We start from the raw sequence: 13040 nt of genomic DNA, 5'->3' as shown, positions 1-13040 counted from the left end.
GTATATATATATATATATATATATATATATATAGTCGTATGAAAAAGTTTGGGCACCCCTGATCATTTTCAAGAGTTTCCTTTATAAATCATTGGTTGTTCGGATCAGCAATTTCAGTTAAATATATCATATAGCAGACAAACACAGTGACATTTGAGAAGTGAAATGAAGTCTATAGGATTTACAGAAAGTGAGCAATAATTACTTAAACAAAAGTAGGCAGGTGCATAAATTTGAGCACCCTTGTTGTCTTATTGATTTGAATACCTTTTGCGCTAATTATTGGAACACAAAATTTGTTAGGTAAGCTCATTGACCCTTGACCTACATACACAAGTGAAGCCAATCATGAGAAAGAGTATTTAAGGTGGCCAGTTGCAAGTTGTTCTCCTCTCTGCATCGTCTCTGAAGAGTGGAAACATGGGAGCCTCAAAACAACTGTCAAATGACCTGAAAACAAAGACATCATGGTTTAGGAGAAGGATACAAAAAGCTAGCTCAGAGATTTCAGCTGTTGGTTTCCACTGTGAGAAACATAATGAGGAAATGGAAGACCACAGGCACAGTTCTAGTTAAGGCCCGGAGTTGCAGGCCAAGAAAAATCTCAGAAAAGCAGAGGCAAAGGATGGTGAGAATAGTCAAATTCAACCCACAGACCAGCTCCAAAGACCTACAAAATGATCTTGCTGCAGATGGTGTCAGTGTGCATCATTCAACTGTTCAGCGCACTTTGCACAAGGACATGCTGTATGGGAGAGTAATGCGGCAGAAGCCTTTTCTGCTCACATACCAAAAACAGAGTCGCTTGAGGCATACTAAAGCACATTTGGACAAGCCAGCTTCATTTTGGAATAAGGTCTGTGGACTGATGAAACTAAAATTGAGTTATTTGGACATAACAAGGGGCGACATGCATGGCGGAAGAAGAACACAGCAGTCCAAGACAAACACTTGCTACCCACAGTAAAATTTGGTGGTGGTTCCATCATGCTGTGGGGCTGTGTGGCCAGTGCAGGGACTGGCAATCTTGTTAAAGTTGAAGGTCGCATGGATTCCAGTCAGTATCAGCAGATACTTGCGATCAATGTTCAAGAATCAGTGACAAAGTTGAAGTTGCGCCGGGACTGTATACTTCAACAAGACAACGACCCTAAACACTGCTCAAATTCTACTAAGGCATTCATGCAGAGGAACGAGTACAACGTTCTGGAATGGCCATCTCAGTCCCCAGACCTGAATATTATTGAAAATCTGTGGTGTGATTTAAAGCGGGCTGTCCATGCTCGGAAACCATTAAACCTGACTGAGCTGGAGATGTTTTGTAAAGAAGAATGGTCGAAAATACCTTCAACCAGAATCCAGACCCTCATTGGAAGCTATAGGAAGTGTTTAGAGGCTGTTATTTCTGCAAAAGGAGGATCTACTAAATATTGATGTACTTTTTCTGTTGGGGTGCCCAAATTTATGGGCATTTATGGGAATGACAGCAACTCAGCCACAAAGTGGTAAACCACGTAAACAGACTTAGCAGGGTCAACGGATGCTGAGGCGTATAGTTCAAAGAAGGTTGCCAACTTCACGTGGCCTTCAGATTGGCTCAAGAACAGTGTGCAGAGCTTCATAGAATTGGTTTTCCAGTGCCGAGCAGCTGCATCCAAGCTACGAGCACTGGATGCATTGGTGTAAAGCATGCTGCCATGGATATTGTAGCAGTAGAGACGCGTTCTCTTGGGGGATGAATCGCACTTCTGCATCTGGCAATATGATGGACGAGTCTGGGTTTGGCGGTTCCCAGGAGAATGGTACTTCTCTGACTGTGCCAAGTGTGAAGTTTGGTGGAGGGGGGGGGTCATGGTTTGGGGTTGAATTAGAGTGGGGACTGAGAGCCAGGTCTTCTAATCCAACATCAGTGTATATATATATATATATATATGTGTGTGTGTGTGTGTGTGTGTGTGTGTGTGTGTGTGTGTGTGTGTGTGTGTGTGTGACAAAAGCACTCACTAAAGTCCTATATTCAGGAACAGATATATCATCTTCTGTTGAGTACGAGCCAAACACGATCTAGGGACCAGATCTTGTTTGTACATGTTCCACAAGTAGGATTCAAGCAAAACACTACAGTACTGCAGTAAAGAAACTGTGTCCAAAAACTACTGTTTCAACATGGATCTATTTCATTATTTTAACAAAGAGAAAAAGGTTTTTGTCTTTTTTTTTACCATTTCCAAATACCATTCTGTTTCCGAGGCTTGTTTATAACTTCTAACCCAGTACGACAAATAACGGCAATCGGAATATGATTATAATAGCGAGGACATTCAGCTCATGCTAAGAGCACAAATATTCTAAAAATACTTGCTTTATGATTTCTTGTTTTGCCATATATTTCCTAACCTCAGCATTGTCAAGTCTCCTTTACACTTAAAAATTCATCCTGCTGCCTCTTTTCACAGTCAACACCACAAAACCAAACCCATGTGTGACACACTTCCACGTCTGACAGATGGCGTCGGAATCACCAGACCATGAGCCATTCCTTTCTTGTCATTTTGGTTTCATCCATCAACATAATCTTTGTTGGTTATGATAAAACATGAAAATCTACATCTGAAGTTCAATTTCAAATGCATTATGTGAACTTGACAATATATCATCACAACTATTTTTTTGTGAGTTTTATTATAACTGACAAAACATTAGTAAAAACAGCTAGGCATGAATATGTGCATAATACGCTATTTACAAGATGAGGGCTGGGGACTTTCAAACTTACCCAACAGCACAGCAAACAGATATGCTAGTTCAGCTATACATGGGCCTTACAATAATTCTAAGCATGGAGAGACTTGGGTTTACAAGGATTGAAGTACTGGATATTAGAAAGATAAAGTTGTCTGTTTTTTCTTTTAATGTAAAAATGTGTCAGCATTTTGCTAGCTAAGTATTTTCCAGGCAGAAATTGCATTTTAAAAATGAATGTAGCCATTCACATTTCCAATTCCCATTCTCAGACTGGCATTTTCAGGAGAGCACACTCTGTCAGCAGCATCAAGGTAGTGATCATGTATTTACTGTTGAGGATCTGAAAGAAAAACACACAACTGTTAGAGCAATAAATACTGAAGTGACTCTAAAAACAAAAGATGCAAAATAAGACACAGTAATTTGAAAAACACAAACAAAAAATTCTGTATATCACAAAAATTTCTGGTTAGTAATGGATAATTACATCCGAGATATACAACAGAATAGAATATTTCTTTCATCCTCCCACAGTAGGGAAATTTCAATAGGAGCGGAAGGAACAACATAGCTATATAGAGTTTACCTTGATAATAATGATAGCAGATGGACTACACCTTTATTTATTTATCTAATTGTGCAAGGCTACTGAAAAAAATGGCAAACTTTCACAAACATCTGTGTCTGGATATGGGCAGAAAAATTATATATTTGTGAATATTATTATAAATTGTATATGCCCATATATATTATACTTGTGCACTTTTATTGCATGCACAAGTACTAAGAATATTCAATATTTATCTATATACTGTATTACCCAGCCCTAATCTAGATTTTCTGAGAACTGGTTGTTTCAAAAGTTACCTTGATCCTGCCACTGCTCTTGGCTGTGCCGAGAGCTGTAGACACCTGGCTAAGACTGCCTGCGGACAGATCCAACCGGAAGTGTCTGTAGAAGTGACTCTTGAGTCCCTTCATGAACTTCATCACTTCCTCAATATCAACATTCTCTCCATCTTCATCATCCTTCCCTCTGCTATTCCTCCGTGGAACATTCCTCACAGTGTTCCACAGCTCCCAGGCATCTTGGGGATTAACTATGTACGTGACCTGCAATGGCGGCATGACTGGGACATTCCAAATCATTTTCAATTCCTTGATACTGGACTCAGTGTGGCAGTTTGTCCATAGTGCCACCAGCCACTGCAGGCTTGTATGGCTAATTTCTAAGGGCCCAAAGCAGCAATCAAAGGTCTTCTGGAACCAGGATTTGACCATTGTAGTCAGGTTCTCAGCACCATTGCTGCCAAAGAGTGGTAGACAGACAAAGTCTTTTGGAATTAATTGCTGGTATCCAGGATTGTCACTGATGCAGGTCAACCAGCCCCTCCACAACACTGTCTGCGGCCCATCCCGCCTTGCGAAGACGGGCTTTGAATTAATCTGTGGATCAAAGACATGGATTCTAGTTCGACACAGGAAAGAAACATACCCTCTCTAACACATGTATTGCGGATGATAACTTGCACTGTTTGTCAGATTGACCAAGAATGAGCTACTTGGGCCAAGGTCACATAGGGAAAACACTTTTATGAATGACAGGGTCTTTTGATTGATGTTTTTGTATGGCTTGCTCAAAAATGATCCATTAACATACTCCCAAAAAATATATTTTCATTGATAAATCTCTGTATTCAGAACTTCACAAAAAAAAATATCGAAAATTTAAAAGATGATCTCAACTGGGTCTTTATCCACTAAAATTATTACTTTATTTTATTTAAACAGTAAAATACTAATAACAGTGGCCAGTAGGGAAATATACTAAGTTTGTTCCATCAGTTGAAACTCATAAGGAAATCCTCACATGTAGTATCGGCAGTTCTACGTTCTAGAAACTTCCAGGGTTAGCTTACAGCAAACAATTTGGCATGCCACAAAATATCGTCTTTAGGCCTTCATACTCAGATTTTACAGGAAAAGAGACTTCCCCTGTCCACTCATAAAAAGTCTATAACTGTACATGTGACCTCTTCAGTGAACCTCTTTACATATCATGGAGTCCTAATCCCACTTAAAATAGGAGGTAAGCATGTCTCAGAGCCCTCAGCTCACCTCTATGAAGATTGTTTCTGCATCATCCTCTGTCTCGACCATCCCCTCCACCACAGAGAGGGAAACTTTGTAGCTGCTCTGCATTCCTTCAACATCTACCGCCAAACCTTGTTGCTTCTCTGCAGCTAGAAACGCTGAGAGCTGTCTGGAATAGGTGTTCAGCTGGCTGTGTCTAAACCGGTAAAGAGGTGTAACATATGACAGCTGCCACTCTGTTTTCAATAGCAGAGCCAGCTGCTCAGGGTTCACCCTCTCCTTCTACAAAAAAGTTGAGAAGAGTAGTAGTATGGTCAATAAAAAATAATTTTTCGATTTATAATGCATGCGATATGAAACGCATGAAATACTGCACTGGCCCAGGATTACTCACCGAAATATTAAAAGACTTTGCTGCTTTTCGGCTGGTGAGGAGCCGCTTTCTTGTTAATCCTGGAGTGATGCACAGATGTGAACCAGCACTTAAGCAGCTCCGGTAGGACTGCCGGTAGGTCTTATTCTTACTCCTCCTCTGAACCCCAGGACTATTCAGAGGAGTCTTTGCCACACTGTGGACAAAACAAGGTCACCATGTGAGTGCGGAACTCACAGCCACATCATGGCAGGAATATATAGTATGATGAGCATGACACATTAAATGGCTGATTTGAGCCTTAACAAATATATAGATAAAACAATGTAATGACCAGTGTGAAAATGATTCAGATTTCATATTAAATTGATGCTTTTCTGATACCAATCAAAATTGTTTCAACACTATTCAGTAATATCCTGTCCTGAAGAAGAATCTATCATGACAATATTTAATTGTTGCAGTGTGCAGTGTGTGTGTGTGTGTGTGTGTGTACGTTTGTGTATGTCTTTGTCAAAAAAAAACCAAACAAACAAAAAAAAAAACAACTCACTAACCCAAGCTTACTGTTCTGTATATTTCCTGTGCCTTGTGTATTTGCAGTCCCTTTGTCCTCTATTGTAAGTCGCTTTGGATAAAAGCGTCTGCCAAATGCAATGTAATGTAATGTAATGTAATTGATGCACAAATAACAGTGAGGTTTGAAATCCATACGGTTAATAAATCCTAATTTGGCAATTTTGCATGAGTACTTGTACAGCTGAAACTTTAAGCCAACTTGCTTTCTATCACTGCACTTAATATGTGAATGAGATATCTATGGAAGTTCTTTGTAATCCAGGTCATGGTTATTTCTTCTTCAAATCTTTCCTCTGCAATTGCATTTGAATTTCTTCCCTTGAAAAAAATTCACATTGTACATACATTGGAAACAAAACGACCTCTGCACAAACAAGTAACTCGACACAGGAAAGCCATCACTTCAGGACAGGTCTCTGCAGTCCCCCTACACCTGAAGGACAAGGGCAGCTCTTCCTAAGACTGCAATGTCCGCATTCAGGCCACAGAAGACAGGTGGTTTGAGATAAGAGTCAAAGAGGTCATCTTTGTCAAAAAGCAAACACCATCTGTGAAAAGAGAGGAGGGGACCCTGGGCACAATCTTTTGCCCACATATATCGCCAAACTGGAATCTATCCCAAGACAGATCAACTCACACACACCAGGTCAATTTGCACCCTCCAATACACTCGGAATGATCGGGGACTACTGGGACAACCACCTGAGCCTCAGTTCAAATGATCTGACAGGTTTAACTCAGGTAAGACCCCCAACCCCAGCATTTATATCCAGAAAACTCCCCACAATCCATCCGAACTTAAGAAGCCTCTCGGGTGAGGTGAAGCATCTTCAAGATCATCTTCAAGTTCAGTTGCCATGAAAAGATTTTGACAAAAAGAGGAATGAAGAATATCAGCTTATGTAGTTATATCTGCATTTTCATGAACCTCAGTATCAGCATTATGTGGGTGCATTTCCGCCTGGGGGATAAAGAACGAGAAATTGAACAGGTGACGTAAGATGTCACCTGACATACTCATCTTCCTTGTGTTTTGTAAACAAAGACAGGAGGACTATATAGACAGGAAATGAAGAAATCTGCAATGCCGTATATGAAAAGTAAAGCTCCATTATCTTTCCACACATCTGTGCCTCAGATAAAAGACCACAGCTCAATTTTATCGTCTTCAGCAACTTTCTGCAAATAGGTTTCCCCGTTAGCATGCGTAGTTAATTTAAAGTTTTTCACGTGACAAGCAAAATGCAAAGTTGTAAAATTGACCATCATCCCGTCGGTAGTCTCTTAGCATATTTCATTAAGAACTAACTACTCTAACAAGCGCTACATCATGCAGACTATCGGCTGGCAAATGGCGTTTGGACACAGCCTTAATGCAGGAGAAGAATGTTTAGTATCAGAGCTCCGGCAGCTAAAATATGTCGGTAAAATATATTTAGTATGTTTCAGCGGAAATGTTCACTTGAAAATTCAATTATTTTTAATTTAAAAGACAAATACCTCGACCGACGTCGCTCCATTATAACAACACAACCAATAGCAGGGCGGATGCTGATTTGAACATGGCGCTTTCCCAGGAGTCTTTGCGTCGAGAACCGACCAATCACGCGAACACAAACCGGAAGTCTGATTTATCCAATACGGAAACGGCTTTTCAAAATAAAAGAACAATATTCACATTATTAAGTATTTAGAAGAAAGGCAACAAACAATGTAATAGGACACAATCATCAAAACACTAACGTCTTACTTCAAACAAAATTTGACTTAAATCAAAATTGTTGCTTGTTAATAAAAAGCAAGACCAAGAGGCAGTTTGCCAGTGTCCTTAATGGTAACAGTTTGCTTTACAAAGTAAACTCTTTATCATGGATATTTTTGTCCAGCAATTTTAACTGAAGAGAGACGTTTAAGTGCATGAAAATGACAGATCTTTACTTTTCTCTGTCCGTCTGCCTGCCTGTCTGTCTGTCTGTCTGTCTGTCTGTCTGTCTGTCTGTCTGTCTGTCTGCCTGCCTGTCTGTCTGTCTGCCTGTCTGTCTGTCTCTCCCTCTATTCCCCTCTTATGTGATAACATTGTTCAAGGTTGAAGCAGGAAAACATCTCATCATGCTCCACTAAATAGCCCTTGCATTTATTTTTTACAGCTTATTAATTTGACTAATCAAAACGGTTGTGAATTTTGATAGAAGAGCAACATTTTAGTAGCTAAAAAGAAAGTAAATACTCAATTTCTAAGCAGCTATTCAAAAAAGGCTAAGCATAAAAAGATTTGGGCGAACTCCTTTCAAGCAGAAAGGAAAATAGTCGTAACAATAATAAATAAAAAAATGCCAAATGGGAGAGAATGTAACATATCTACAATGTATTTATGATTCCTGTTTAAGGCAAAGTCTCTAAAAAGGGAATATATTCCAAGATTAGGCCTTGGATTGTGGGTTAGTCAAGTTGATGAAAAAAGGTTTGGTTCTAGTATATAGTTAAGGTTAAACTTTGGGCAAATTTCCTAATGATTGTTTTTTGAAATATTGAAATTAACTATGTGTTGTATGAATGTGCATATTCCATTAGGTGTTAGTTTAAACTATAACCATCAAGGCTGCCACCTTACCTGTTACCATGGAAACTGCGCTATTTATGGTTCTTTATGATTTCCTTTATTTCCATCAAGAGTCTCTAAATGTGAAGATACTCTCTTTATTCACTGTGTTTAGTCGTTCATTTGCCTTTAATTTTTAGGAGCCTGTGCATTGGTGTGTGTTTTGCCAATACCTTGGTGAAGATTTTCAAGAACACTGCCAAACACACAATATGATGACCACATCACGAGCCAATCAGATAACCAGTAGCTGCTGGTGGGTTTAAGCTGATGGGGGGGAGCTCCCAGATGATGTGAGGAAGGGATGTAGCACCATGGAAACTGCAGCGAGTGCTTAGAGAATACGACGCCATCTAGTGGCCTCTAGATGTCTCTGTTGATCAACTAACCCCCCTACGTGTTGCTCTGGGACCTCAATTGCCCTATACACTTATTTATCCTGCAGCCAAAGTTTTGTTGTCCTTAGATATTTCTTAGTAGTTTTTGCGCGTTACGTTCTTCATAGAGTTCAGTTCCCTGAGCGTTTGGTAGTACATAATACATGGTTCAAGTTATCTTTAACTTGAACCATTTCCCTTTGCATTATTGTGAGTTGGGGGGGCGCCTTATTCTTTCCTCAGTGTAAGGTAGTCTTTTTCTCCTTGAAAATGTAACATTTAAATTCATTATCATCATCATTTAAGTACATTATTTAGGTACATTATCTGAGCCTAAATTTTACACATAGATATTGTTCTTCAAACAGAGCAGGTTGCGTCCTTTTCCAGAACGTCAGTGTATTTTGTATCACTTATATAAATTTTTGCTTTTTTTTTTGAAGATGTGTTGCAATGTGTTTCTTTTTGATCAGAGGGGGAAACTGTCAAAATGACAGCGGTGCAGATGTAATTATTTTCATCACCTATCGAGGGCATTGCGAGCACATTTTCTCAATGGGTCCCCTCTCTCCCGTCAACTACTTATTGAGTATTGGCATTTATTGCCATTTGCTGGCTAACCCACTTTGGTGAATTTTATTCTTAATGCTCTTAAAATAATTTTGATTGATGCGATATTGTATGAGACATACGTTACTTTGTCCAAATTTTGGCACACACACATTTTGAGAGCGAATAATCAATATACAATTGTTCAATGGAATAAAATAAATAATGGGAACCTTGTATCATCACTACCGTGGGAATTATTGCACCTGCAGGTAGATTACTTGAATAACTTATCTTAATTTTAACACTGTATAATAATTATCCAATTGACATTTATAAATTCAATCGGTTAAAGACAAACACCCGTGGTGTTTCACGACTAATTACAAAATGAAAGCAACTATATAGACGGTGATAAGGGATCTCTCTGTCGGGGAAAATCCCCATGTACCCAGGGGATTCAGGGGAACACTGAGGACCTGGTTGCTGCATTCGTTGGATGGCGCGGTTGCGACAAACCAGGGTCTTCGAGGGGATGGGACTCTGAATACGGTTCTGAAACTGTTGTTTGCAGCCCCATGATCTTTAAATCACTGCAGTGAGGGACAGAGTATATTCGAAAATGCGTGAAGTCCAAAGGTATTGAGTAACTGGAGCGTATCGAGTGAGAGGTGTGAAAGGCATGTTGAAGTGATGGAGACACGGGGAAAGGCTGACGTAACGCAGTGGGCTCTGGATGGTCAACGCCTGCGCGGGATAGACTGAATATAACCGTTGGAAGGGGATTAGGAAACTGGCCAGAAATCGGGCCCTGCCGGCACGCCATTTTGGCGCCGTCGAGACTGACGGGCTATGCGTGGCATGCCTGCGCGGAACCATTCCGACTCCGTAGTTTCTCGGGACGTGAGAGGGAGGAGCCTTGCATATCTGGAAGTCGGAGGAGCAGCCAGTCAAAGGTAACCAGCATCTGAGGCAGCGGCTGAAAGGGATCGTCGATGGACCAAGGGTGTTGGATATCATTTTCGATTATTCACTAGCCGGAACGGCGAATGCACCGGGACTGTCGTGGACATGAATGTAAAGGTCTTCCATTTGGGCTCGGGAAGCTGAAGCGACTTGCAGCCCCGGCCACACTGACGGTTTCTGTGGGATAAGCCATCTGTGGTATACTGGGTGTGCACGACGCAATAACGGGGAGAGCCGACCGGTTATTCCATCGTCAGCTAGCTCATCCTATCCAAGCAAGCCAACCATTTTCCCAGCGCCTTGGTATCTTGCGGTGGACGGGAGCATCTTCGGCGCGGGAGGTGTCCCTACATGCCGCTTTTGGAGCCCCCCTCCCCCGCCTGTACCTGACAATATCCTCAAGCGATATGCGGACCTGAGACATGTAAAGAGGAGTGTTACTATAAAACAGCGAGGAAATCTCCACGCCCTGCGGTCTGGTCTTTGGTTTAGCTCTGTGGCTAGCCAGCCAAACGGGGAGCAGCGCAGGAGAAGGTGGGGCCGTGTATGTGTGTTTGTGTGTGTGACACCCCTGGATGCCAGCTAATGTGGCTAAGCCGGCTAACTCGGACTCTTGACTGACCGCCACTTTGACGCTCACAGACGTTGCAGGCGCAAGTAAGCGAGAGCCTGTAAACTTGGTGCATTATTACCCCGATAAAGCAAACAATAAGCTGTCACAGTTTGCTTTGGAACCCGGGTGGGTGGGATATCTGAGAGAGCATCCTCTTTTACCCGTAGACGATGGCGGACGACGACGTGCTTTTCGAGGATGTGTACGAGCTCTGTGAGGTGATTGGCAAGTAAGTGCTGGCGTTACATCCATTGTTTACAGTTGCCGGGGTTTATTCTTTATCATTATCTTTTGTCACATAAACTGAAACTGCAGGGTTTGGGGAGGGGGGTTATCAATTTTCCTGGATCTTCTGTGTGGTCAACAGAGACTGTCCTATGACTTTCCAATGGTTTTGTGGCATTGTTTCCTGAAATATTAAAAAGAGGAGGCAGTTTCTTGCACCACGATTCCCATGCATACAGATTGCAAGTGCTCATAGTTATGTAGACTAAAGTAATCGATGTCTGTCAGTTTTTTTTAAAGAACAACAGAACTGTTTTAGAGCGTGTCAACGTTTTACCTTTCATTTAATATGAGTGGGGAAGACAAATTTGGGACAATTGGTTGCATAATGAGATGGATATGTTGACAGGGTTCTCCTTAAGCTACCCAGTTTGACAGCAGTTTTATCTTAATACAGTTACTGCCACATTGGCTAGTTGCTCCAACACCAAGGCTGTCACAGCAGACACATTAACAAATACACACACACACACACACCACTTCAAAATGGGGTCATTTGAGATGTAGATTCCAATTATAAATGATGTGAGACTTCAAACACTCATGAAAAATCACCCTAGTGTGCATTTTATCTTTCAAATAATCAAAAAGGTGCCTGTAAGTGAAGCGGAAAGACTGGAAGGCTTTTGCTGTCCTGGGTTACCAGCTTGTCCTCCCTCTCATTCTTGAGTTCCATTAAAATTGTGCTACAGGACAAGGCATGTGCCTTTTAGAAGCTCAAGGCCTTGCTCTTTATCCAAGATGTTCTGTTGTCTCGGCTACTAATTGATGTTTAGTTTAGGATCACTAGCCAGGATTTCCAGTGACTGAAACATGGAGATGAATGTGATATTTAGTGCAAAAACAGTTTGTGTGGCTCAGTGTGACATACCGAAAACAAACTCTGAACTTGTTCTTCAAGTTGCGGATCTCTTATAAAGGTAAGCTCATCACACTCCAGCCCTGATTCAATATTTAAATTTCAATCAGCCTTAGTTGTCAGATTTGACTTGGCATATTAGGTGTAGGCTATTCTTTTCTTCAAATTGTGTGAAAATCTGTCAAGCAGCATACAGTTCAAGTGTAGAATAAGCATGCTGTTTTTTGTACCTGGATTTAGTAATTTGCACTCATATGGTTTTCCTTCATCCTCAATATTTGTAAACACTATTTGAAAGTGTGTGCTGGATCAGTTGATTCTCTACAATTGCTCAAATCAAGCTGCGCTATAGAAGACTTAAAAATAACTACACAAGTGGTCTGGGTCTTCTTCTAAGCTGTAGTAAAGAACTAAGATGCCACATTTATGTCACAGAAAGGGTCTGAAAATCCCTCTTATCCTGCCAGTTCTTTAGTGACTCTGCTGTTGATGGATCAAGTGTGTTGAGTCCTGTTGTCTTGGGATATGTTACAGGAGGAAGCTGGGGATCATTTTTCCTCAATCCTGTGGTGAAAGAGAAAGGGAGGCTGGGGTCGATCAATGGAGACAAGTGGAGTTGGGAATGGGATGGCCCTGAGGCGAAGGATATAAATAATGTCAGCAGGCATTGACTGCAGCAGGCTGCCATCTTGTGCTTTGTATTTAACCTCCAGTATTACTGTCAACTCCACTGTAGGTAGGGGACAACAACACAAACAACAGAAGCAAGATAATTATGATGAAAATTAATTTTTAATGTCAAAAGAAACTATGATACCAGTAAACGTAGTAAAATCACATTTGTATCATAGAAAAATTTCTCTGTCAGCTTAGACATTAACAAAGATTAGTGAATCTACAATACTCTACTTATCATGCATTTCCCAACCTTAACAACTCACTACAGGACATAATTAACCAGCATCAGCAAATCCTTTACAAAAAAAATAATTGTCGAAGAG

The 13040-nt window shown here is 40.8% G+C and overlaps 2 protein-coding genes across 13 annotated transcripts in view; one reads left to right on the top strand and one right to left on the bottom strand.

Moving 5' to 3' along the window:
• Nucleotides 1-2663: 2663 nt before the first annotated feature.
• cenpl (centromere protein L) lies at nucleotides 2664-7314 on the bottom strand. Its single transcript, XM_086147480.1, has 5 exons — nucleotides 7292-7314; nucleotides 5234-5408; nucleotides 4864-5121; nucleotides 3613-4191; nucleotides 2664-3085 (listed from the first exon to the last, which is right to left on the bottom strand). The coding sequence occupies exons 1-5, from the start codon at nucleotides 7309-7311 to the stop codon at nucleotides 3011-3013; spliced, it is 1107 nt and encodes a 368-aa protein (XP_086003606.1). The 5' UTR covers nucleotides 7312-7314; the 3' UTR covers nucleotides 2664-3010.
• A 2889-nt stretch (nucleotides 7315-10203) lies between these two features.
• LOC147233363 (peripheral plasma membrane protein CASK-like) overlaps nucleotides 10204-13040 on the top strand; it is a 39668-nt gene continuing 36831 nt past the window's right edge. For all 12 annotated transcript variants that reach the window (XM_086148092.1, XM_086148091.1, XM_086148089.1 and 9 more), the window contains exon 1: nucleotides 10204-11124. In XM_086148092.1, the coding sequence (XP_086004218.1) occupies nucleotides 11066-11124 (59 nt within the window). In that variant the 5' untranslated portion in view covers nucleotides 10204-11065. The remainder of the gene's footprint in view (nucleotides 11125-13040) is intronic.

Source organism: Fistularia commersonii, chromosome 6 (genome assembly GCF_037954325.1).
Source record: "Fistularia commersonii isolate RoL2024-O1a breed Wild chromosome 6, RoL_Fcom_v1.0, whole genome shotgun sequence".
NCBI lineage: Eukaryota > Metazoa > Chordata > Actinopteri > Syngnathiformes > Fistulariidae > Fistularia > Fistularia commersonii.
The sequence above is the reverse complement of the archived record's forward strand: the minus strand, read 5'-3'. Positions and strand labels throughout refer to the sequence as shown.